The 25,131-nt window shown below is 40.8% G+C and overlaps 1 protein-coding gene across 4 annotated transcripts in view; it reads right to left on the bottom strand.

The window, feature by feature from the left end:
- Window positions 1-24,377, bottom strand: part of PIWIL2 (piwi like RNA-mediated gene silencing 2) — an 81,735-nt gene extending 57,358 nt beyond the window's left edge. The window contains exons 1-10 of one of the 4 annotated variants that reach the window (XM_086416183.1): window positions 24,191-24,377; window positions 21,909-22,107; window positions 20,034-20,121; window positions 19,750-19,888; window positions 19,070-19,270; window positions 18,336-18,446; window positions 16,153-16,270; window positions 15,574-15,698; window positions 14,643-14,723; window positions 14,253-14,366 (exon numbers count right to left, since the gene is read on the bottom strand). In XM_086416183.1, the coding sequence (XP_086272309.1) occupies window positions 14,253-14,366; window positions 14,643-14,723; window positions 15,574-15,698; window positions 16,153-16,270; window positions 18,336-18,446; window positions 19,070-19,270; window positions 19,750-19,888; window positions 20,034-20,121; window positions 21,909-22,100 (1,169 nt within the window). In that variant the 5' untranslated portion in view covers window positions 22,101-22,107; window positions 24,191-24,377. Of the gene's footprint in view, window positions 1-14,252; window positions 14,367-14,642; window positions 14,724-15,573; window positions 15,699-16,152; window positions 16,271-18,335; window positions 18,447-19,069; window positions 19,271-19,749; window positions 19,889-20,033; window positions 20,122-21,908; window positions 22,108-24,164 lie in introns of all 4 variants that reach the window. The other 3 variants (XM_086416184.1, XM_086416186.1, XM_086416187.1) reach the window with 3 other exon arrangements.
- Window positions 24,378-25,131: the final 754 nt, after the last annotated feature.

Here is a 25,131-nt window from a genome sequence, read left to right as displayed (position 1 = left end):
CTATTCTCTACTGCCTCAAACTGCTCTTCCATTTGATTATTTCTAAGTTTGCAGAGTTTATAATAAACCAGCAAGTTTTTTCAAAAAATTTAGAAATAAAGTAAGCAGAAGGAAGGAAATAATAAATAAAAGAGTGAAAAGTAATGAAATAGGGATTATCAACAAAACCAAACGTTGGTTTAAGAGGTCAGCAACATTGACAATCCTTTAGCTAGACCACCGATGAAAACAAGGAGACCAGACTGCTAAAATCAGGAATAAAACAGGGGACTTCACTACTGGCCTCAAAGAAGCAAAAAGGATTATAAGAGAACACTTATTAGCAGTATGTCAACAAATTAGATCCCCTTAAATGAAATGGATAATTCCTAGAAAGCCACAAACTAATCCAAGAATAAAATAAAAACCTGAAGAAACCTCTAACAATACAACAAATTAGTAATTTAAAAACTGAACACAAAGAAAAATTCAAGCCCAGATGGCTTCACTGTTAAATTTCTATGAAGCATTCAAAGAAAACTGAATACTTATCCTTTACAACTCTTCAAAAAAAAAAAAAGAAAACAGGGAGAGAATACTTCCCATTTCTTTCTATAAGGTCAATACTACTCAGATAACAAAACGAGACAAAGGCATCACAAGTACAGATCAGTATCTCTTATGAATACAGACACAAAAATTCCTGACAAACTATAAGGAAACCAAATCCAGCAACGTAAGAAAAGAATTACACGATATGACCAAGTAGATTCCAGCAATGTATAGTCAATTTAACATCCAAAAATCAATTTAAAAATCAGAATTTTTAAAGTGATCATCTCTACAGACACACAAAAAGCAGTCAACAAAATCCAATAGCCTTTCATGATAAAAAACTTTCAGCAAACTAAGAATAAAAGGGAACTTGCTCAACATGACAAAGGGTATCTTCAAAACCCGTAATTAACACTGTACTTAATGGTAAAAGACTGGATGTTTTCCGCCTTAAAATCAGAACAGGAAAAGATATCCACTCTCACCACTTTTATTCAACATTGTACTACAGGTCCTGGCAGGGCAATTGACAAGAAAAAAAATAAAAGACATCCATATTGGAAAGGAAGAAGTAAAAATATCTCTATTTTCACATTATATGGTCTCTTGTATAGAAAATTTTGAGGTATATGTAAAGAAAATTAATAGAATAAATGAGTTCAAAGGGGCTGCAGGATAGAAGATCAGTATACAAAAATCAACTGTGCCTCTATACACTTACAAAGAACAATCCAAAAATGCAATTTAAAAATTCAATTTATAAAATCATTAAAAGACTAAAATATCTGTACTTAGGAATAAATGTGAAACTTACACTCAAAATCACTGCAAAATACACTCAAAATCACTGCAGATGGTGACTGCAGCCATGAAATTAAAAGATGCTCACTCCTTGGAAGGAAAGTTATGACCAACCTAGACAGCATATTGCAGATAGTGATTGCAACCATGAAATTAAAAGACACTTACTCCTTGGAAGGAAAGTTATGACCAACCTAGATAGCATATTCAAAAGCAGAGACGTTACTTTGTCAACAAAGGTCCGTCTCGTCAAGGCTATGGTTTCCCCGGTAGTCATGTATGGATGTGAGAGTTGGACTATAAAGAAAGCTGAGTGCCGAAGAATTGATGCTTTTGAACTGTGGTGTTGGAGAAGACTCTTGAGAGTCCTCTGGACTGCAAGGAGATCCAACCAGTCCACCCTAAAGGAGACCAGTCCTGGGTGTTCATTGGAAGGACTGATGCTGAAGCTGAAACTCCAATACTTTGGCCACCGGATGCGAAGGGCCGACTCATTTGAAAAGACCCTGATGTTGGGAAAGACTGAAGGCAGGAGGAGAAGGGGATGACAGAGGATGAGATGGTTGGATGGCATCACCGACTCAATGGACATGGTCTGGGTAGACCCCAGCAGTTGGTGATGGACAGGGAGGCCTGAGTGCTGAAGTTCATGGGGTCGCAAAGAGTTGGACACGACTGAGCGACTGAACTGATTACACTCTGAAAACTACAAAACACTGTTGAAAGAAATTAAAGAAGATCTAACTAAGTGGAAAAGCTCTTATGTTCCTAGATCAGAAGACAATATTGTTCAGATGGTAATACTCCTCAAATCAATCTGATTCAACATATCCCTATCAGAACCCCAGTTGATATACTGGTAGAATTTGACAAGCTGACTCTAAAATTCATATGAAGTGCAGGAGATCCAGAACTATCACAAGAAATCTTTAAAAAGAACAAGGTTAAACGACTCATATTTCCCAATTTCAAGACTTAACACAAAGTTACAGTAATGAGACAGTGTGGCACTTTATTAAAGACAGTCATAGACCAATGGAACAGAATTGAGAGTCCAGAAATAAATCCATGTGTTGAACTGATTATAAACACGGATGCCAAGAACATTCAATGGAGGAAAGATCAGTTTTTTAAATAAATGGTACTGAAATAACTGGTTATCTTTATGCAAAAGAATGAAGTTGGACACCTACCTCATACCACACTGAAAATTTTATTCAAAACCTAAATGTAAGAGCTAAAACTATAAAACTATTCAAAGAAAACACAGAGGTAAATCTATATGACCTCAGATTTTTGCAATGGATTTTTACATGATACAGGAACACAAGCAGCAAAAGGAAAAACAGATAAACTGGACTTAATGAAATTGAAAACTTTTATGCTTCAAAGACTTTTGTACTTAAAGAAAGCAAAGAAAACCTACAGAATAAGAAAAAATTTCCAAATCATGTATCTGATAAAGAGACTTGTACCTTGAATATATAAATAAATCTTGCAACTTAATAAAAAGACAAATGATTCCACTTAAAAAGCAGGCAAAGTATCTGAATAGACATTTCTTCAAAGAAGACATACATATGGCCAATAAGCAGAGAGGCAGAGGAACCAGAGATCAAACTGCCAACATTCGCTGGATCATGGAAAAAGCAAGAGAGTTCCAGAAAAACATCTATTTCTGCTTTATTGACTATGCCAAAGCCTTTGACTGTGTGGATCACAATAAACTGTGGAAAATTCTGAAAGAGATGGGAATACCAGACCACCTGATCTGCCTCTTGAGAAATCTGTATGCAGGTCAGGAAGCAACAGTCAGAACTGGACATGGAACAACAGACTGGTTCCAAATAGGAAAAGGAGTACGTCAAGGCTGTATATTGTCACCCTGCTTATTTAACTTATATGCAGAGTACATCATGAGAAACGCTGGGCTGGAGGAAGCACAAGCTGGAATCAAGATTGCTGGAAGAAATATCAATAACCTCAGATATGCAGATGATACTACCCTTATGGCAGAAAGTGAAGAGGAACTAAAGAGCCTCTTGATGAAAGTGAAAGTGAAAATTTTGGCTTAAAGCTCAACATTCAGAAAACGAAGATCATGGCATCTGGTCCCATCACTTCATGGGAAATAGATGGGGAAACAGTGGAAACAGTGTCAGATTTTATTTTTGGGGGCTCCAAAATCACTGCAGATGGTGACTGCAGCCATGAAATTAAAAGATGCTTACTCCTTGGAAGGAAAAGTTATGACCAACCTAGACAGCATATTGAAAAGCAGAGACATTACTTTGCCAACAAAGGTCCATCTAGTCAAGGCTATGGTTTTTCCTGTGGTCATGTATGGATATGAGAGTTGGACTGTGAAGAAGGCTGAGCGCCAAAGAATTGATGCTTTTGAACTGTGGTGTTGGAGAAGACTCTTGAGAGTCCCTTGGACTGCAAGGAGATCCAACCAGTCCATTCTGAAGGAGATCAGCCCTGGGATTTCTTTGGAAGGAATGATGCTAAAGCTGAAACTCCAGTACTTTGGCCACCTCATGCGAAGAGTTGACTCATTGGAAAAGACTCTGATGCTGGGAGGGATTGGGGGCAGGAGGATAAGGGGACAACAGAGGATGAGATGGCTGGATGGCATCACTGACTCGATGGACGTGAGTCTGGGTGAACTCTGGGAGTTGGTGATGGACAGGGAGGCCTGGCATGCTGCGATTCATGGGGTTGCAGAGTCGGACACGACTGAGCGACTGAACTGGACTGAACTGAACTGAATAAGCACAGAAACAGATTTTCTATATCATTAATCATCAGTGAAATGCAAATCAAAGCTACACCATTTCCAACCACTTGAATGATGAGAATCATAAAGACAGATAATACATGTTGGTGAGGATATGGACAAATCACAACCCTCACACACTGCTGATGGGAATGTAAAACGGTAGAGTCACTTTTGGAAAACAGTCTAGCAGTTCCTTAAATGGTGAACATAAAGTTAGCATATGATCCAGCAGTTCCACTCACAAGTATTTACAGAAAAGAAATTAAAACATAAGTCCACAGGAAACACTTGTGCCTGAAAGTTCATAGCAGTGTTATCTGCAATAGTTCTCTAGCGAAAACAACTCTAATGTCTGTCTCTAAACGAATGTGTATAAAAAAATAAGATATATATCCATTCAATGGAATATTATTCAGCCACTGAAAAGGAATGAAGTTCTGATACATATCACAACATGGATGAACCTTAAAAACATGCCAAATCAAAAATTATTACACATATATTACATGACCCTATTTATATAAAATATCCAGAATAGATCAATCTATAGATATACAAAGTATATTAGTTGTTGCCGAGGTCTGGGTGAAGATGAAGGAATTGAGAAGTGATAGCTAAGAGGTGCAGGATTTCTTTCTGAAGCCATGAAAATGTTCTACAGTTGATTGTACTGATGGATATACAACTATGTGACTTATATTAAGCCACAGTTAAAATAGGTAGTGAATGTTGTGTGAATCATGTCTTAATAAATCTGTTAAAAAGGATCACACGTATTTATTGCCTCACAGTTTCAAAGGGTCAGTAATTTGGGTGTGGCTTAGTTGAGTGTCTCTGGTTCAGGGTATTTCACAAGGCTGCAAGCAAGATGTCAACCAGGGCTACAGACATCTCAAAGCTCAAAGAAGGCTCTGATTCTAAGTTCACTTCACTGGGCTGCTCCACAACCTGGCAGCTGGTTTCCCCAGGGTGAGTGACCCAAGACAGCAAGAGAGAGTACCCAAGACAGATGCCACAGTCTTTTTATATCTCACCTCAGAAGTGACATCCATTGACATCAAAAGCAAAGGCAACAAAGGCAAAATTAACAAGTGGGACTACAACAAACCAAAAAGCTTCTGCACAGCAAAGGAAACCATCAACAAAATGAAAAGACAACTTATAGAATGTGAGAGAATATTTGCAGGTCACATACCTGATATGGGGTTAATACCCAAAATATGTAATAAACTCATACAACTCAACAACAGCAAAAAGAAAACAATATAATTAAAGAATGGGCAAAGGATTTGAAGAGCTCATACAAATGGTCAACAGGTACATGAAAAGGTGCTCACACCATTACTCATCAAGAAAATGCAAATCAAAACCACAATGAGATCACTTTACAGCTGTTAGAATGGCTATTATATACAGGAAGTAAGTATTGGTGAGGATGTGGTGAAAAGGGAACCCTTATACACTTGGGAGGCAACGTAAATTAGTGCAGCCACTGAAGAACAGTATGGAGGTTCCTCGAAAAACTAAAAATAGAACCACCATACGATTCAGCAATTCCGCTTCTGGGTATTTATCTGAAGGAGATAAAAACACCAACTCAGAAAAGATACATGCACTCCCATGTTTGCTGCAGTATTATTTACAAAAGCCAAGACGTGGAAGCATCCTACGAACAGACGAATGGAAAAAGAAACCATATTATTTAAACACACACACACATGAACATACAATGCAGTATTATTCAGCTATAAAGAAGGAAATCCTGCTATTTGGGACAACATGGATGGACCCTGAGGGTATTACACTAAGAGAAATAAATCAGACAAAGAAAGACAAATATATGATTTCATGTATGTATGAAATGGAAGGAAAGGAGGAACGGAGGAAAGAAGGAACCAAATCTTCAATTCATCCATACAGAGAACAGGCTGGTGGTTGCCAGAGGCAGGGGACAGGAAATAGATGAAATGGGTGAAGATAAGCAAAAGATACAAATTTCCAGTTATAAAATAAATACATCCTAGGAATGTAACATACAACATGGTGACTATAGTTAATAATAGTACACTGTGTATTCTAAAGCTGCTTTCAAATCTTAAAAAGTTTTCACCACAAGAAAAAAATTTGTAACTGTCTGGTAATGGATGCTAATGAGACTCAGTGATTTACTGTGGTGACCATTTCACAATATTTACATATATCATTACGTAGTACACTTGAAATTAACACGACATTATATGTCAACTAATCACACTAGGACCACAGCCTTGTCTAACTCAATGAAACTAAGCCATGCCCGTGGGGCAACCCTAAATGGGTGGGTCATGGTGGAGAGATCTGACAGAATGTGGTCCGCTGGAGTAGGGAATGGCAAATCACTTCAGTATTCTTGCCTTGAGAACCCCATGAACAGTATGAAAAGGCAAAATGATAGGATACTGAAAGAGAAACTCCCCAGGTCAGTAGGTGCCCAATACGCTACTGGAGATCAGTGGAGAAATAACTCCAGAAAGAATGAAGGGATGGAGCCAAAGCAGAAAGAATACCCAGCTGTGGATGTGACTGGTGATAGAAGCAAGGTCCGATGCTGTAAAGAGCAATACTGCATAGGAACCTGGAATGTCAGGTCCATGAATCAAGGCAAATTGGAAGTGGTCAAACAAGAGATGGCGAGAGTGAACGTCGACATTCTAGGAATCAGCAAACTGAAATGGACTGGAATGGGTGAATTTAACTCAGATGACCATTATATCTACTACTGTGGGCAGGAATCCCTCAGAAGAAATGGAGTAGCCATCATGGTCAACAAAAGAGTCCATAATGCGGTACTTGGATGCAATCTCAAAAACGACAGAATGATCTCTGTTCGTTTCCAAGGCAAACCATTCAATATCACAGTAATCCAAGTCTATGCCCCAACCAGGAACGCTGAAGAAGCTGAAGTTGAACGGTTCTATGAAGACCTACAAGACCTTTTAGAACTAACACCCAAAAAAGATGTCCTTTTCATTATAGGGGACTGGAATGCAAAAGTAGGAAGTCAAGAAACACCTGGAGTAACAGGCAAATTTGGCCTTGGAGTACGGAATGAAGCAGGGCAAAGACTAATAGAGTTTTGCCAAGAAAATGCACTGGTCATAGCAAACACCCTTTTCCAACACCACAAGAGAAGACTCTACACATGGACATCACCAGATGGTGAACACCGAAATCAGACTGATTATATTCTTTGCAGCCAAAGATGGAGAAGCTCTATACAGTCAACAAAAACAAGACCAGGAGCTGACTGTGGCTCAGACCATGAACTCCTTATTACCAAATTCAGACTGAAATTGAAGAAAGTAGGGAAAACCACTAGACCATTCAGGTATGACCTAAATCAAATCCCTTATGATTATACAGTGGAAGTGAGAAATAGATTTCAGGGCCTAGATCTGATAGATAGAGTGCCTGATGAACTATGGAATGAGGTTCGTGACATTGTACAGGAGACAGGGATCAAGACCATCCCCATGGAAAAGAAATGCAAAAAAGCAAAATGGCTGTCTGGGGAGGCCTTACAAATAGCTGTGAAAAGAAGAGAAGCGAAAAGCAAAGGAGAAAAGGAAAGATATAAACATCTGAATTCAGAGTTCCAAAGAATAGCAAGAAGAGATAAGAAAGCCTTCTTCAGCGATACATGCAAAGAAATAGAGGAAAACAACAGAATGGGAAAGACTAGAGATCTCTTCAAGAAAATCAGAGATACCAAAGGAACATTTCATGCAAAGATGGGCTCGATAAAGGACAGGAATGGTATGGATCTAACAGAAGCAGAAGATATTAAGAAGAGATGGCAAGAATACACAGAAGAACTGTACAAAAAAGATCTTCACGATCCAGATAATCACAATGGTGTGATCACTGACCTAGAGCCAGACATCCTGGAATGTGAAGTCAAGTGGGCCTTAGAAAGCATCACTACGAACAAAGCTAGTGGAGGTGATAGAATTCCAGTTGAGCTATTCCAAATCCTGAAAGATGATGCTGTGAAAGTGCTGCACTCAATATGCCAGCAAATTTGGAAAACTCAGCAGTAGCCACAGGACTGGAAAAGGTCAGTTTTCATTCCAATCCCAAAGAAAGGCAATGCCAAAGAATGCTCAAACTACCGCACAATTGAACTCATCTCACACGCTAGTAAAGTAATGCTCAAAATTCTCCAAGCCAGGCTTCAGCAGTATGTGAACCATGAACTTCCTGATGTTCAAGCTGGTTTTAGAAAAGGCAGAGGAACCAGAGATCAAATTGCCAACATCCACTGGATCATGGAAAAAGCAAGAGAGTTCCAGAAAAACATCTATTTCTGCTTTATTGACTATGCCAAAGCCTTTGATTGTGTGGATCACAATAAACTGTGGAAAATTCTGAAAGAGATGGGAATACCAGACCACCTGACCTGCCTCTTGAGAAACCTACATGCAGGTCAGGAAGCAACCGTTAGAACTGGACATGGAACAACAGACTGGTTCCAAATAGGAAAAGGAGTACGTCAAGGCTGTATGTTGTCAGCCTGCTTATTTAACTTATATGCAGAGTACATCATGAGAAATGCTGGGCTGGAGGAACCACAAGCTGGAATCAAGATTGCCGGGAGAAATATCAATAACCTCAGATATGCAGATGACACTACACTTATGGCAGAAAGTGAAGAGGAACTAAAAAGCCTCTTGATGAAAGTGAAAGTGGAAAAGTTGGCTTAAAGCTCAACATTTAGAAAACGAAGATCATGGCATCTGGTCCCATCAGTTCATGGGAAATAGATGGGGAAACAGTGGAAACAGTGTCAGATTTTATTTTTCTGGGCTCCAAAATCACTGCAGATGGTGACTGCAGCCATGAAATTTTTTAAAAGACGCTTACTCCTTGGAAGGAAAGTTATGACCAGCCTAGATAGCATATTCAAAAGCAGAGACATTACTTTGCCAACAAAGGTTCGTCTAGTCAAGGCTATGGTTTTTCCTGTGGTCATGTATGGATGTGAGAGTTGGACTGTGAAGAAGGCTGAGTGCCGAAGAATTGATGCTTTTGAACTGTGGTGTTGGAGAAGACTCTTGAGAGTCCCTTGGACTGCAAGGAGATCCAACCAGTCCATTCTGAAGGAGATCAGCCCTGGGATTTCTTTGGAAGGAATGATGCTAAAGCTGAAACTCTAGTACTTTGGCCACCTCATGCGAAGAGTTGACTCATTGGAAAAGACTCTGATGCTGGGAGGGATTGGGGGCAAGAGAAGGGGACGACAGAGGATGAGCTGGCTGGATGGCATCACTGACTCGATGGACATGAGTTTGAGTGAACTCCGGGAGTTGGTGATGGACAGGGAGGCCTGGCGTGCTGCAATTCATGGGGTCGCAAAGAGTTAGACACAACTGAGCGACTGATCTGATCTCTGATATGTCAGCTACATCTCAATTTTTTTGAAGTGATGTTCTATCTGATCCCTTCTGCCATATTCTCTTTTTTCACTGAAGTACAGTTGATTCACAGTGTTGTGTTAGTTTCAGGTATATAGCAAAGTGATTTAATTATACATATATATGTACTCTTTTTCAGATTCTTTTCTATTATAAATTATTATAAGATATTGAATATAGTTCCCTGTGATATACAGAGGATCTTTGTTGTTTATTTTGTAAATAGTATTGTGTATATGTTAATTTTAAACTCCTAATTTATCCGTCTCCCTTTTCCCCTTTGGTTACCATATGCTATGCTATGCTATGCTAAGTCACTTCAGTCGTGTCCAACTCTGTGCAACCCCATAGACGGCAGCCCACCAGGCTCCCCCATCCCTGGGATTCTCCAGGCAAGAACAGTGGAGTGGGTTGCCATTTCCTTCTCCAATGCATGAAAGTGAAAAGTGAAAGTGAAGTTCACTCAGTCGTGTCCGACTCTTAGCGACCCCATGGATTGCAGCCTAATAGGCTCCTCCGTCCATGGGATTTTCCAGGCAAGAGTACTGGAGTGGGGTGCCATTGTTGGTCACCATAAGTTTGTTTTTTCTGTCTATGAATCTATTTCCAGTTTGTAAGTAAGTTCATTTGTAAGTTTTTTTTAATATTTCACATACAAGTCATACCATATATTTGTCTTCCTCTAACTTACTTCATTTACTATGATAATCTCAAGGTCCATCTATGTCATTGCAAGGGGCATTATTTCATTCTTTTTTATGGGTGAGTAATAGTCCATTGTATACATATATATACTGTATCATCTTTATCCATTTATCTGTCAATGGATATCTAAGTTGTTTCCATGGGTTGTCTATTGTAAACAGTGCTGCTATGAACATTGGAGTAGATGTGTCATTTCAAATTAAAGAGTTTTCTCTTGATGTATGCCCAGGAATGGAGTTGCTGGATCATATGATAGCTCTATATTTAGTTTTTTAGGGAACCTCCATACTCTCCATTGTGTCTACACCAATTTACATTCCCACCAACAATGTAGAGGAGGGTGCCTTTTGCTCTATACCATGTCCAGCATTTATTATTTGTAGAATTCTTGATGATGATCACTCTGACCAGAGTGAGGTGATATCTCATTGTAGTTCTGATTGCATTTCTCTAATGATTAGTGATTCTGAGCATCTTTTCTTGTATCTGTTGGCCATCTGTATGCCTTCTTTGGAGAAGTGTCTATTTAGGTCTTCTGCCCATTTTTTTGATTGGGTTGTTTGTTGCCACTTTTCATTCATTAGAAATAAGTCAGGGACTTCCCTGGTGGTCCAGTGGTAGAGAATCCACTTTTCAATGCAGGGGACACAGGCTCGATCCCTGGTCAGGGAACTGAGATCCCACATGTCGAGAAGCAACTAAGTCTCCAGGCCACAAGAAGAGAAGCCCACATGCTACAACAAATAGCCCCTGCGCTGCAACCAGAGACACTCCTGCACATCACAACTGGAGAAAGCCCATGCAATGCAATGAAGAGCTCACACACCACAACCAAGATCCAGCATAGCAAAAAAAAAAGGAAGTCAATAAATCCAGCCCACACTCGAGGTGAGGGCTAAGCACTAGAAATACTGGGAAACCACATCTAGACACATTACAGGTATTCCTTGGAGACACTGCGATTAAGTTCAAGATGGCTACAATAAAGCAAGTCACACAAAATTTTTGGCTGCCTAGTGCATATAAGGTTTCCCTGGTGGCTCAGGTGGTAAAGAAGCCGCTTGCAATGTGGGAGACCTGGGTTCGATCCCTGGGTTGGGAAGATTCCCTGGAGGAGGAAATGGCAACCCACTCCAGAATTCTTGCCTGGAGAATCCCCATGGACAAAGGAGCCTGGAGGCTGTAGTCCATTGGGTTGCAAAGAGTCAGACATGAATGAGCGACTAAGCACAGCACAGCACAATGCATATAAAGGGCTTCCCAGGTGGCTCTGTGGTAAAGAACCCGCCTGCCAATGCAGGATATGAAGGCTCAATCCCTGGTAGGGAAGGTCCCCTGGAGAAGGGAATGGCAACCCATTCCAGTATTCTTGCCTGAGAAATCCCATGGACAGAGGAGCCTGGCAGGCTCCAGTCAAGGGGTAGCAGCGAGTCAGACATGACTGAATGAGCAGAGCACAGTGCATAATAAAGTTGAGTTTATACTACAGTGTAGTCCATTAAGTATGCAACAGCATTATGACTAAAAATGTGACACATCTTAATTAAAAAAGACTTTATTGCTAAAAAATGCTAACCATCATCTGAGCCTTCAGCAAGTTGTACTCTTTCTGTAACAGTAACACCAAAGATCATAACAAATATAATCATGGTGCCCATACTTTTTTGATGCAGGACTGCCACAAAACTTTCATTTTGTAGAACACTATAATGCACTGCACAATAAAATGAGGTATACCTCCATAGTGAAACTGCTGAAAACTAAAGATAAAAAAAAAAAAAATACCTTAAAAAAAAGTAACACTGATAGTTGATTCATCAATAAAAATACTTAAAATACAAAATGTTTTCAGTGTATCGTGTAACAGTACCAAAACAACTGTGATAATCCTAACATCATACCAAGATAAGTTCCAGAAGGTTTAAAACACTGGAAATAAAAATAAAGCAAGTAGTAGACCTGGGTTCCATCCCTGGGTCAGGAAGATCCCCTGGAGAAGGGAATGGCAATCCACTCCAGTATTCTTGCCTGGAGAATTCCATGGACACAAGAGCCTGGTGGGCTACAGCCTAGGCGGTTACAAAGAGTCAGACATGACTTAGCAACTAACACTTTCACTCTTTCAGATCTTTCTAAGCAGAGAAACAAAGACAGAAACCATAAAAAAAAGAGTGAATTCAAAGACATCTATTTTTATTTAACAAACATTCCTGAACACTTACTATAGGCTAGGAATAAACTCACTCTGGGTGTACCATGTGAGAAAAAGAAACATGGTCCCCACCATGAAGACAGAGTCGAGACAGAATAAACCATTACAAATTCATTCAAGAAAACCCAAGTCCTCGTCTCCCTCGCTCTCACAGCCCACATCCTGCTGGGAAATGGACTGGGCGCCGCTTTCAGGTCCTATCCAGGGGCCGGCCGCTGCTTGCTGCCACCACGCTGCCACGCCCGCCTCCCCACTGATTAGGACAGGAGCGTTCTGGCTAGTTTCCCACTTTGACCCCATCCCACCAAGCCTATTCGCCAAACAGTAAGGAGAGGGATCCTTCCACAACTCAAGTCACACCATGCCACTCCTGCCTATATGCCCTATGTTTCGCCCACAGTAAAAGTGAAAATCTTCACAACAGACTTACCAAGCTCTACATCCTCAGTCCCTCCATCTACTCCATCTTCCCACTGCTCTCACCTCACTTGCCCTGTTCTAGCCAACCTGGTTTCTCTGTTGCTTCTTGAAGAGCCAGGCATACTTCTAACTTAGGTCTGTACCTCAGTTGTCCCTCTAACAAGAATGCCCTTAGCCTGTACCTTCACCTGGTTAACTCCCTCACCTGTTCCAAGTGTTGGTTCAACTGAGCTTGACATGCCACTTAAATGCCAGCTCTCCATCCCAACGCACCTCATTCCATGGACTCCTGATCTCTCCTACCCTGTGTTCTACCTATTTTTTCTTCCACAGCTCGCATCATTTCTAGTACACTACACTTATGTACTTATTGTACCCCTTGCAATTTACTTATCATGTTTTTTATTTACTATTTATCTCACCTGACTACAATGCAAACTCCATAAGAAGTGGGATCTTTGTTTTGTTAACTGCAAAGTCCCAAAACTCTGGCACAAACTGGAGTTCTATGAATCCATGTTGATGGAATGAATGAATTATCCAATAAGCAAAGACTGATGAGCCTGATAAACCTAGCAGTTATACACAGCTGGTGAGAAAATAATGTAAGTTTTCTAGAGGCTAATCAATCAATATGTATTTAAATATATTATAGTAAATAGTTCAAGTCTAAAGTGTTTGGCCTTTCCATTAAGTAATTCCACTTCTAGGTACCCAAATAAAAAAAAAATTATAGATGCACAGATTTATGCATAAGGTAGGATTTCATATAGCCATTATAAATTGTACACATCCATATTTACTACAGTAAATATTTACTACAGTAATATTTTGTTTTGTTTTGTTTTTTGTTTTTGAACAAGTGTTTTATTTATTTTTTACTTTATAATATTGTATTGGTTTTGCCATACATCAACATGAATCCGCCACAAGTGTATACGTGTTCCCCATCCTGAACCCCCCTCCCACCTCCCTCCCCATACCATCCCTCTGGGTCATCCCAGTGCACCAGCCCCAAGCTTCCTGTATCCTGCATCGAATTTGGACTGGCGATTCGTAATACTTTTAAACAAAAACTCAGGGTGTGTGTATATTACACCAAGTCTTCTCAACCAGAGACTTAGATACATTCCTCCTCAGTCTAAGCACAGCAGGTCTCTACTCAGATGTCTATCTTGGTAGGACTCAAGGAAAGAGCACATCCATTCAGTATCTTTAATCTGTTCTACAATTTAAAACCCCAAAAGAACAATGGGCTAAATGTGTATTTATTAGCAGCTACTACTGAACTTCTCAGAAAACTGTTAACCTGTTGAAGGCAGATTCCCCCCATCCATCCACTCACATGATGTCCAGCACAGAATCATTCCGAATGACCTTATGGGAGACATCCGCTAGCAGGAAAAGACCTCCGTCTGTCCTCCGGATGCTAGCTGCATAGCCCGGCCAGATCTGCAATCTGAAGACACAGATGGCCTTTACCCTGGGATGCTAAAAGAACCACAGATATTTCCATGCCCCCATTTGAGGCAATACTTTGGGCAGATACTGCCCCCCCCCAATAACAATGAGAAAGCAACAGGAAACAAATGAAGTCAGCATCACTATGAACTTAATAAAACACTTAATTAACTCACAAATTGTACCTGCTATCATAAAAAACTGATACAGTGATTGCAATGAAAATTTTCTCTGTAGAACGTTCAAAACTGAGGAAGAAGAAATCACCACCAACCTGTGTTGCTGCAGCACCATAGCACTTGTAGGGTCGTAGAAGTTTCTTCCCACAAGCTTCATATCTAAAAGTTTCATTACCCTGAAATAAAGAGCAAAGAATGAGTTTTCTAGTAGAAGATTTAAAAATAAATAAGTTCAAGTGCTCTTAGCTACATTTTCCTTTGGAAGCCTAAAAGGGCAGAAAGGCTGATGTTCTTTGCACAATATAGTGTTTATGTACAGAACACTCTTACCAAAAGGAAAATAAAAATTACCAAAGCATTTATCTCGCTGTATATGCAAATGATGGCAGCTTTTTCTCCTAACTAGGTAACCAAAAATCAAGTTGACTTCCCAAGCTCAATTTACATTACTTTACCCTATTAACTAAAAATAGCACAAGAGAGTCCATTTCTAAATTTGTGAGTATCAGTCTGGCACAGGAAGTTATGTTTGTTCCTAGCAGTTCAGCTTACTAAGTAGAAATCAGGTTTTGTGTTTTGTAAAAGAAGTGGTTTGGAAATAACAGTTTCATGAAAATTTGAGTTTTCAGAAGAGTAAAAATAAAAAATTATGAGCTGTCTATATCCAAACCTTCAAACGACCGAGAGATATTCTAGCAAAAATTTTTACACACTACCTCTTCATGTAGACCCATCACGGTGTTTAATGTAACATCATTAAATATACACCATCAACATTTGCTTTTAAAGTTCCTGAATGAATCAAAGGAACCCATTTCCTCTAGCCAACCACCTCAGATCTACTTTCATATACCCAAATCTGTCCAATCACCCAAGATAAGTTAGCCTTTAATGTCATGCATTTACTTATTAAATATTTCCAAACTCTCCATATACACACTGCAGTTTTAATACCATCCAAGGCTCCTGAAGAGCTCTGTTACAAAGACTGAGGTTAAAGAAAATAAGACTTCAGCCATCTCTCACCGACGGAACACAACATTGTAGAAGGGAATGCACAAGTCAGAACAGGGCTCCAGGATCTTTGTCAACTGAATCTTAATGGTGATCTCAGCACTGTCAGTTTTCCTTTGACTCTTTAACTCAAGAACCTAACAAATAAACATATGTATGTAAAAAGAAATGCCATTACCAAACCCTAATCTAATCCAACTTGTGTTCTAGAACACTAACATATCTTAATCATGTTTTATTTTTTTCTGTTACTTTGCTGTCCACACTAGACAAATCACAGCAGGACAAGCAGGGTTTACAAGAGGATTTGGTAAGAGACACCCAATGGAGAACTAGCAATAGAGCCTCATGATTTTGAAATCTTATAGTATTCTTTGTCACTGAGGTCAAAGGCTCCCAACCACTCCTCTTAAAGAAAGAAGGAACTAGAAAGAACTCATATATAAAAAGTTTCTCAGTTTGCAATTTCTTGATTGTAGAGAAGTCCGCCCTCCCTCTCACAATAGGTAAGTACAACTCAAATGTTCAGGGACACTATGATTTCCCACCACTCTGGCTTCGTCCCAAAATGCATTTCCTATTTGGTCTCACTTGCTGAAGCCTAACAGGTAGATAGAGAATGGATCCATCAAAAGCAGTGACATTTCCGGTGACAGCTTGATGGTCCTTCAACATGCCAAACCTCATGCTTTTGCACTCCACGTTGGGGCTAGAAAATAATAAAGAGGATTTTACTTCAGTATGACTTTACAGTAGGGCAGTAGGTTTGTTGGAGAAACAGTCACTTGTGACTACTGCTCCATCTAGTGGTCATACTAAACAATTCAAATATATCTATCTGATTAAAAGGATGGGAACACATGCACACTCGTGGTGGATTCAAGTCAATGTATGGCAAAACCAATACAATATTGTAAAGTAAAATAAATAATTAATTTTAAAAATAAATAAATAAAAATTCCCACCAAAAAAAAAAAAAGAACTCTGACCCAAGGCTCACTTAAAATAAAAACAATCCTCACTCAAACATAACTGCCTTAGCATGTCGGGGTACATTCTTTGAGAGTTTAGATCAGAGGGCCAAACAACTTCTACAGAAAGGTTTTACAAGCCATATGGTCTCTGCTGTAACTACTCATCTCTGCTAACATAGCACAAAAGCCTTATAGACCATAGGTAAACCAATAAGCAAGGCTACATTCTAGCAACACTTTATTATAGAAATAGGCAGTGGGTCAGATTTGCCTGGCAGGGCTGCCATAGTCTGCTAATCCCTGATCCAACATCTGTAGAAATATACACTTTTTAAAAAATATATTTTTAAAAGACAGTATTTTAGTACAACCATTTTTCGCTCAACAATGTCAACTTTTTATCAATTCATTGGCACAAATCTTAGTTTTGAAAAATTCCAATAGCTATTTTGTATGATGATTTTCCCCTTAGATTACAATAATGCACAACCTTATCCTACAACTTCGAAGTTTAAACAAACCCAAGGCTAAAAAGGGTCAAGCGTGTTCAAGTATGTGAAGAAAGATAAAAACTACAAAAAGTTCAGGTGGTAATCCAGTACAGTCATTGCCAAAACTAAGCACTCACATGCTAACATCACATTTCAAAATGTTTCTTCAAAAACAATCATATATTAATATACACAAGGCGTTATGCCCCAGACAACTTTTGAGTTAGTCTTTTTAGAGCCCTATCATGTCAAGGAATCCACAGGATGACCAGTCACTCTAGTGCATCCTCTCGGTATTCTCTCAAGGGCCTGGCATTCTCATCACATTGTAGCTACAATCTCAAAATGTACAGAATCCACGTTGTCTCCACAGCCTGGTCAACGCACAGATACACGAGGAGTCACACACCAGTTCTGTTTCAGGAACAGTCGTCAGTCCACTTTCCTCGCATTAACACCCATCTCTGTTCCTTACGTTCCAGAACAGGCCCATTCTCACTACCTTCTCCTCCTGTGAGTTCAATTTAACCCAGTTTCTTGGCTCCTTCTCTTGTCATACATGCTCAGCTCTGGTTTCTTACCTCACAGAAACATTTAAAGCAATCTGGCTACCCTCTCTAATTAGCATTTCATTTCTCAATCATCTTACAAACGTTTAAAATAAGTGGCTAGTTCCCTGGCTATTTCTCATGGCCCATGCTCCCCTTTGTTCTTTTAATCTATTTTTTTCCCTCATAACATTAAAGAAAAGGAATACAAATACAAGGTAAGTTAAAAGGTTATGAAGGGGTCTATGCAAATAAAGGGGCTTCCCAGGTAGTGCCTCTGGTAAAGAATATGCCTGCCAATGCAGGAGACCTGAGAGACAGAGGTTCGATCGTTGGATTGGGAAGATCCCCTGGAGGAGAGAGTGGCAACCATACCAGTATTCTTGCCTGGTAAATCCCATGGACAGAGAAGCCTGGTGGGCTACAGTCCATGGGGTCACAAAGAGTCCAATACGACTGAGTACCATGCAAGTAAAAGGCCCTGAACCTAAGTTTCATTAACTTCAAAGAAAATCCACTTCTAACCTCATGCATAAAATTGTACCTATTAAGTTAAAATCTGGATTGGTAATACAGCTAAACAGACAACACAGAAAAGTTAATTTCAAACTTATTGCAAAGATTTGAGTATTTGAAGTCTGTAGGGGGAGGTATATGCATCAGGAATTATACAGAAAAACAATTCAGTTATTCCTATTGAACTATTTCTTTACTGCTCTCTAAGAAGTAAACAATACGGGGTGGGGGGAAGCTTTGAATACCTGAAAGTCACATGATATTGATAAACTGCTTCATTATGACACTGTATTTTGATAAGGTTCAATCCCAAAGATTGAGGTGTTCCTTTTGATCCTTGCTTCACAAAAAGCTCTCTAGAAAATAAAAATAAAAAAATAAAAGCACCCACAGATACCAAAAACAAATAGCCCATGCCACAAAAATACAAAGAAAGCAAAGAAAGAAGGAAAGATAGACTGGGGGAAGTAGTATTTTATAGGTACACAGGCCCTCAAGACATACAAAAGAAGCTTTGAAAGAAAGAAGGTAAATTCTTGCAATTTCTAATTAGAGCAGCAAGGTCACCCTATTTGTCCTAGTAATATCACTGGAATAACTAGGTCAGCTAACTAAGAACATAAGAGTTAGTTCTGTAGAGAAAAATGAACAGCTGCAATGTATTTCCCAGATAATTTTCTTATCTACAACATGACAAGGAATTATCTATGTCTGAATTGGGAAGGAAATGAAAAGTCATGAGCTGATTGATACATATTATCAGCACTAACCCCATTTCACCTCGTCAGGAATTGTCCACCTCTTCTGTCATTCTCCCCACTGGCAAAAAACAAAACAACCCTGTGGTGCCTACCACAAGGGAGGACTTTAGACACAACAAAAGAGGGTGTGCAATTCTATGAGAGAACAGAGTGTGCAATCCTATAAGAAGGCCTCCGCTACATCATCCCCAAGCAGGAAGGCAGCACTCCCGACTTACTTCTTGCGCTCTGCAGTCCCAAGTGGAGGGGTATCAAGAGAGTATAGTGGGGCCTGGGGCAGAGTGGGCAGAGGTGAGAGCTGGGCAGGATCCTGATAAGGCGGGCTGAGAGCACCAGGAGCCTTGTATATTCCTCTGCCTAAACCAGCTGCTCTTCCCACTGGTAACAAAGATGCGTCCAAAGTTCCTCTTCTGAGCATCCTGAATCGTTGAAAAGAGACAAATCAGGACTTTCTCAATCATGCTCAATCATCCTCAAATCTCATTCTTTCCCTGGAGGAGTCAGCAAATGGGACCCAAACATTGGGATTCTCTCTGAATCCAATATGCCAACAAGACTCACTCCTCAATTACTATTAATATGGACTCTGAGGGCCAACTTCCATAGCAGAAATTGAGGTGGAAGTCTGACCCACCTGGGATAAAGAATCAGCACCATCAGTATGACTTCTTAAGAGGGCAAACGAGGTGGTAAACTGTGCTGTGGAAAACTGCTTTTACCTTGTCCAAAGACTGACTGGGTCAGTAGTTACTGACTACTTTTGAAAAATGCCCATTCTTACCACGAAACCATGCACTGTTTCCTTGTGAGGCAATATAACGCACTTTAGAGTTTCTCTTTGGACTTGGAGATATTTCATCCAAATTTGATAGCTACCCAAGGAGGCAACTTTACCCACCTATTCCAACCAACGGAGGCCTCTGCCATCTTGCTATCCCCAGCTGCCAACGATGAAGGATCCAGAAAAGTGGGATGGGGTTCTTCTTTGTCCTTGCATGCCATACTGGAAGATAAGCCTAGACCTAAAATGCCTCTACCTAAAGGAAAGGTCAGATCCCAGCTGTAACTGTGAGCTGAACATTTTGTAAAATACAGTAATTTTTTTGAAGATAAACTGTGTTAATTTAAGAACAAAGCAATGATACACAACATCACATTTTCTCAAGTTAGTTTTCCACATACCTAAAGGAGGCACCTCCCGTTTCAGAGGGGTCTGGGATGCTGTTTCAAGCCCCAGTCCTCGGAACATTGAGACTAAACCCACAGACTCCTACAGAAAGTCAAAGAATAATGTTATTCTAAGATACAGTTTAAAAGGCCAGAAATATTGTTGATTTTCTTCAAACCTTGGTAAATAATAAAAATTATACACTTCAAATTCTATAAATATCAAGAATAAAGGATAAAAATACCTCATAAAATTGTTTAAATCCTTACGGTTTTCTTTAAGAACACTTATAACTATGTTATATTAGGCTTTTAAACATAAATATAGTTCATGATTTTATAAATATAGTTCATATTAGGTTTTTAAGCATAAATATAGTTCATACTCAGAGAAGGCAATGGCAACCCACTCCAGTACTCTTGCCTGGAAAATCCCAAGGGCGGAGGAGCCTGGTAGGCTGCAGTCCATGGGGTCACTAAGAGTCAGATACGACTGAGCAACTTCACTTTTACTCTTCACTTTCATGCACTGGAGAAGGAAATGGCAACCCACTCCAGCGTTCTTGCCTAGAGAATCCCAGGGACGGGGGAGCCTGCCGTCTATGGAGTCACACAGAGTCAGACATGACTGAAGCAACTTAGCAGCAGCAGCAGCAGCAGCAGTATAGCTCATACTTTGGCCACCCGATGAGAAGAACTGACTCATTAGAAAAGACCCTGACACTGAGAAAGACTGAAGCCAGGAGGAGAAGGGGATGACAGAGGATAAGATGGTTGGATGGCATCACCGACTCGATGGATAGAGTTTGAGACAGCTCCAGCAGTTGGTGATGGACAGGGAAGCCTGGCGTGCTGCAGTCCACAGGGTCACAAAGAGCTGGACAGGACTGAGCGACTGAACTGAACTGATAGTTCATGATTTAATATAAGTATTCCAAATGCAACAGAACTACTTTTCTAGCTCATTTCCTGTACACCTAATATAAGTGAGCACAAGCATACCAGCTAATAAATTTTCCCAAAAAACATGTCATTTAAGGGTATCAGAAGTCTTGGGGTTTTTTTTTTTGGGGGGGGGCTCGTCCGGGATGTCTTGGGGTTTTTGTTTTTGTTTTTTAAACAATCCTCAACAGAACTTGTTACTGTTTTCCTGTGGCAGTCTTGGAAGTTTACTACTGTTACACCAATCAGAGTTGCCACATATGGACTCAAGCAATCCCATCTGAGTGAAAACACAGGATTACTGTCATCAGTGTTTCTTTTTATAAAACGTTACATCTAACACGGTCAACACTACTTCACATGGTCACAACTGCATTATTAGGTTCTTCCTATATCTAACTCTCTATTCTTTGAAATTTGTTAATTACAGACAAAAACCATTTTAACAATTACTATATAATCAGGAGATTAAGAATGCACATCCATGTAAGTATATATACAGCAGTAACAATAGCCAAAGATCCTTTTTTTCTTTAAGATTTGGGCAAAGAGCCTTCTGAAAGGAACTATTCTTAACAATTACGACCTTAGAGGCAACAGTGGCTGCTAATACACAGAGTCCAACCCAGAGTGAAAACCTAAACACTAAAGGCTGTATCTCTAAACCTGTCATGTATGTATGTATGTACATATTTATACTTTTAGAAGTCAGGAAACTAAGCCATTTACCCAAGTCCATCTAACATTCATTATGAGGCACTTTTTCTAGACCTGCAATTCAAGAATTTCAAATATATTCCTAGAAGATCAAACTACTTGTTAAAGGGGGAAATAAAAACAATGCCTGCTTTCATATAGGGCTTCCCGGTTTCCTAAGTACCTTGAAATCCATTATTTGCTCTAAAGATAAGCTGCATGCTGCTACTGTGTATACAGACATGGTCTTACCTTTTGCATTGGCCCACTCTGTGGACTCGGCTCCTTTTGCTTTCCAAACACATGGCCCCTGCCTGCAGGTCCTGCCCTGCTCAGAGCTGGGTCCAAAGGTTTTGGAGCTTGTGGCCAAGAGCCTGGCATCCGCACAGACTGAGATGGGTGCACGGGAGACAGGCCCCTGAAGCGTGGTCGGACAGGATCCATTGTAAGGCTGCAGAGGACATGAGTGTCAATCTGTCCTTGTTTATCACCTGCCATCATTTTATAGTTTAAATGATTCCCAAAGAATTTCCTTTTCCTCCACAACAGACACACAAAGCATTCAAAGAAAAAAAAGCTACTTTGGATCATACCAATGATACTCCTATATGATATTCACAATATATTATATTCAAAAGTTTCTATTTAGCCCAGAATTTTCTAAATACTCTCAATCAACAATCTCTTAAAGGCCAAACCCTCCTTAATTTTACTCATATTTTCTACCCAAAGAGCTTCTTTGAGAACTCAGTCCTGCAAGTTAACAGATGGGGAAGGACGTATTTTTTATGTATGGGCATGATTTTGCTTTATAAGTAAGTATATAGTTAACATATCACAAAAATTTTGTGTCAATAAATATTTATGTTTTGCTTTATTTGGGGCCTCTCTACCAGGGACCTAATCTTTTTCCCAGTCTATTTTCATAGTAAACTATTCCATCTCCTCCTTGATTCCTTAGTGTGCTTCTCTGAATCTTTATCCAATTTCTTTCAACAGAGCTCTTTTCTCACTCTATCAGAACTGAGGTCTTCAGCATACAGACCCTTCCTCATTTGAGCCTATGATTCCTGCTTAGTCTCACAGGTGACATTTAATACTTGCCCCTGCCCTCAAGGTAACCAGGGATGATGCTCTTCTTGGCCCTCAAGTCTCAGACTCACTAAGCCTCTTCAAAATCACTTTATATAATCTACAGACTTCAAGACTTCTCTTTTTTTAAAAGGCCATGCTAGGCTTTCCTGGTAGCTCAGCTAGTAAGGAATCCGCCCGCAAGGTGGGAGACCTGGGTTCAATCCCTGGGTTGGGAAGATCCCCTGGAGAAGGGAACTGCTACCCACTCCAGTATTCTGGCCTGGAGAATTCCATGGACTGTATAGCCCATGGGGTCGCAAAGAATCCAACATGACTAAGCAACTTTCACTTTTAGGGGCATATAGGATCTTAGTTCCCCAGCTAGGAATCGAACCTATGCCCCCTGAAGTGGAAGCATAGAGACTTAACCAACTAGACCCCTAGCAAAGGCCCAGGACTCCTTCTTTCAGGGGCTCCTTTTCACTGTCCTGACTCACCCCAATTCCCAAAGAAGCTTCTGTAATTAACAAGTAAGCCTCTTCTTAATTTTTACAAACCTGTCTTAACTATAAATTACTGAGAAATCAGGTCATGCACATAAAGAAAAGGCTGACATACAATTTCTAAGTCAAGTCTACAGATGAAAGCGGTTCAGGATTTGGCAAAACTTTTTTATACAATTATTTTTTACACTAAAACGGAAAGGCATGCCTCCTCCTCAAAGGCTACTAGAGTTCTCCCCTATAATTGTTCAAACTCCTTTTCAGTTAGCTTGACCTCTTGGCTCACACCTTCCCACCACCACTGGAAGAAACCAGAGCAATTAGTAGTCTAACTGGTACACACTGAGAGGCACCGTGATACCTACCAATTACAGGATTTCTGGAATCCTCTTCTTTCTTCACCCCTCTCTTACCTCCAACATCACTTCTACAGATTCAAGCACCTCCTCCAGAAAGCCCTCCCTTACTGTGGATTTTCTCCTTTGATTAGTTAACAAATAGCTGACTGAGTCTAAGGCCCAACCCGGAAGAATGCCAGGACAGACAGATCCCAGGACAGGCGAGGCCTACGTTCGGTACTCCTCCAGGCGCGACCTCCAGACTGGGGTCTATGACTGGGATGTAACCAGAAGGGAAGGGCCCCTACGCTCCTTCAACCTGGAGAAAGCATCATTCCCCAAACCAAGACTTCACCAGCGGTCTGGCCCACTGTTCCCGCCCAAGGAACACTCAACGCATTCAACCATCTCCCTGCCAATAGCCTCCTCCCTCCTCTGTTCCACCTTTTCAAGGGCCTGCCTTCCGCCTACACCCCCAACCTCAAATAACGACTTCCTGCCCCCGCCCCAGGCCCAGCCTCCACCCAGGGGCCCACAGACTCCGCACTTTTCCAAGGGGAGAGGGGGAGAGGGCCACAAGGACCCCAGCTTACCACCAAGAACTTGAGTGCGAGCGCACCTGGCCTGTAGCAGAGCGACCTCTGCCTCCCTGGTCTTCCACACCTGCGTCCCGTCCTCTCACAGGTGCTGGACTCCACCGAGCATCTTGGCTGCGCCTCAGGAGAAGCCAGCGCTCAACGATCCTACCACGCCAAAAGCCCACATGCTCCAGACCTCGAGTTCCCGTCCTCTCGCGAGGCCTAAGCGACTGAACCCATTGGCCAAATGACGTGCCAATCACAAGAACCAGCCATCTCATTGGCTCTTCTGCAAAGAGCCTTCCTCTCCCATTCCAGCCGTCTCACGCCGTGCTGGCGAGGTTCACCCGGAAAGGGTGCTCAAAGTGGCGGGGAAAGTGGCGGGGGATGGTGTCCAAAAGTTAGGAGTGAAATTAAGTGTTGAAGTGTGTTTCGCTTTCAACATCCCGACTCTCTTACTGAGAGCAACTCATGTAAACAGAGTTAGCTTACATGCTCATGTAGAAATTGACTTGCCTCAACCTTCCCATTGGGGCTTCCGTCGTGGCTCAGCTGGTAAAGAATCCGCCTGCAATGCAGGAGACCTGGGCTGGACCCCTGGGTTGGGAAGATCTGGAGAAGGGAACGGATACCCACTCCAGTATTCTGGCCAGGAGAATTCCAAGTCAATGGGGTCACAAAGAACGGACACAACTGAGCGACTTCCACTTTCGCTTTCAACCTTCCCATTGGGGCTTCCCTGATGGCTCAAGCTGTAGAGAATCACCCTGGCAATCACCCAGGCGACACAGGACACGCAGGTTCAATCCCTGGGTCAGGAAGATCCCCTGAAGGAGGAAATGGCAACCCACTACAATATTCTTGCCTGGAGAATCCCATGGACAGAGGAGCTTGGCTGGCTACAGTCCGTGGGAGCTCAAAGAGTCTGACATGACTGAGCATGCACAGGCATAGCTTTCCCCTTTAAAAGATATTGAGGATG

This window comes from Bos grunniens, chromosome 8 (assembly GCF_055505025.1).
Source record: "Bos grunniens cultivar Pamir isolate PY7600 chromosome 8, Bosgru_T2T1.0, whole genome shotgun sequence".
NCBI classification, from domain to species: Eukaryota; Metazoa; Chordata; class Mammalia; order Artiodactyla; family Bovidae; genus Bos; species Bos grunniens.
Note: the sequence above shows the minus strand (reverse complement) of the source record. Positions and strands in the feature narration are given on the sequence as shown.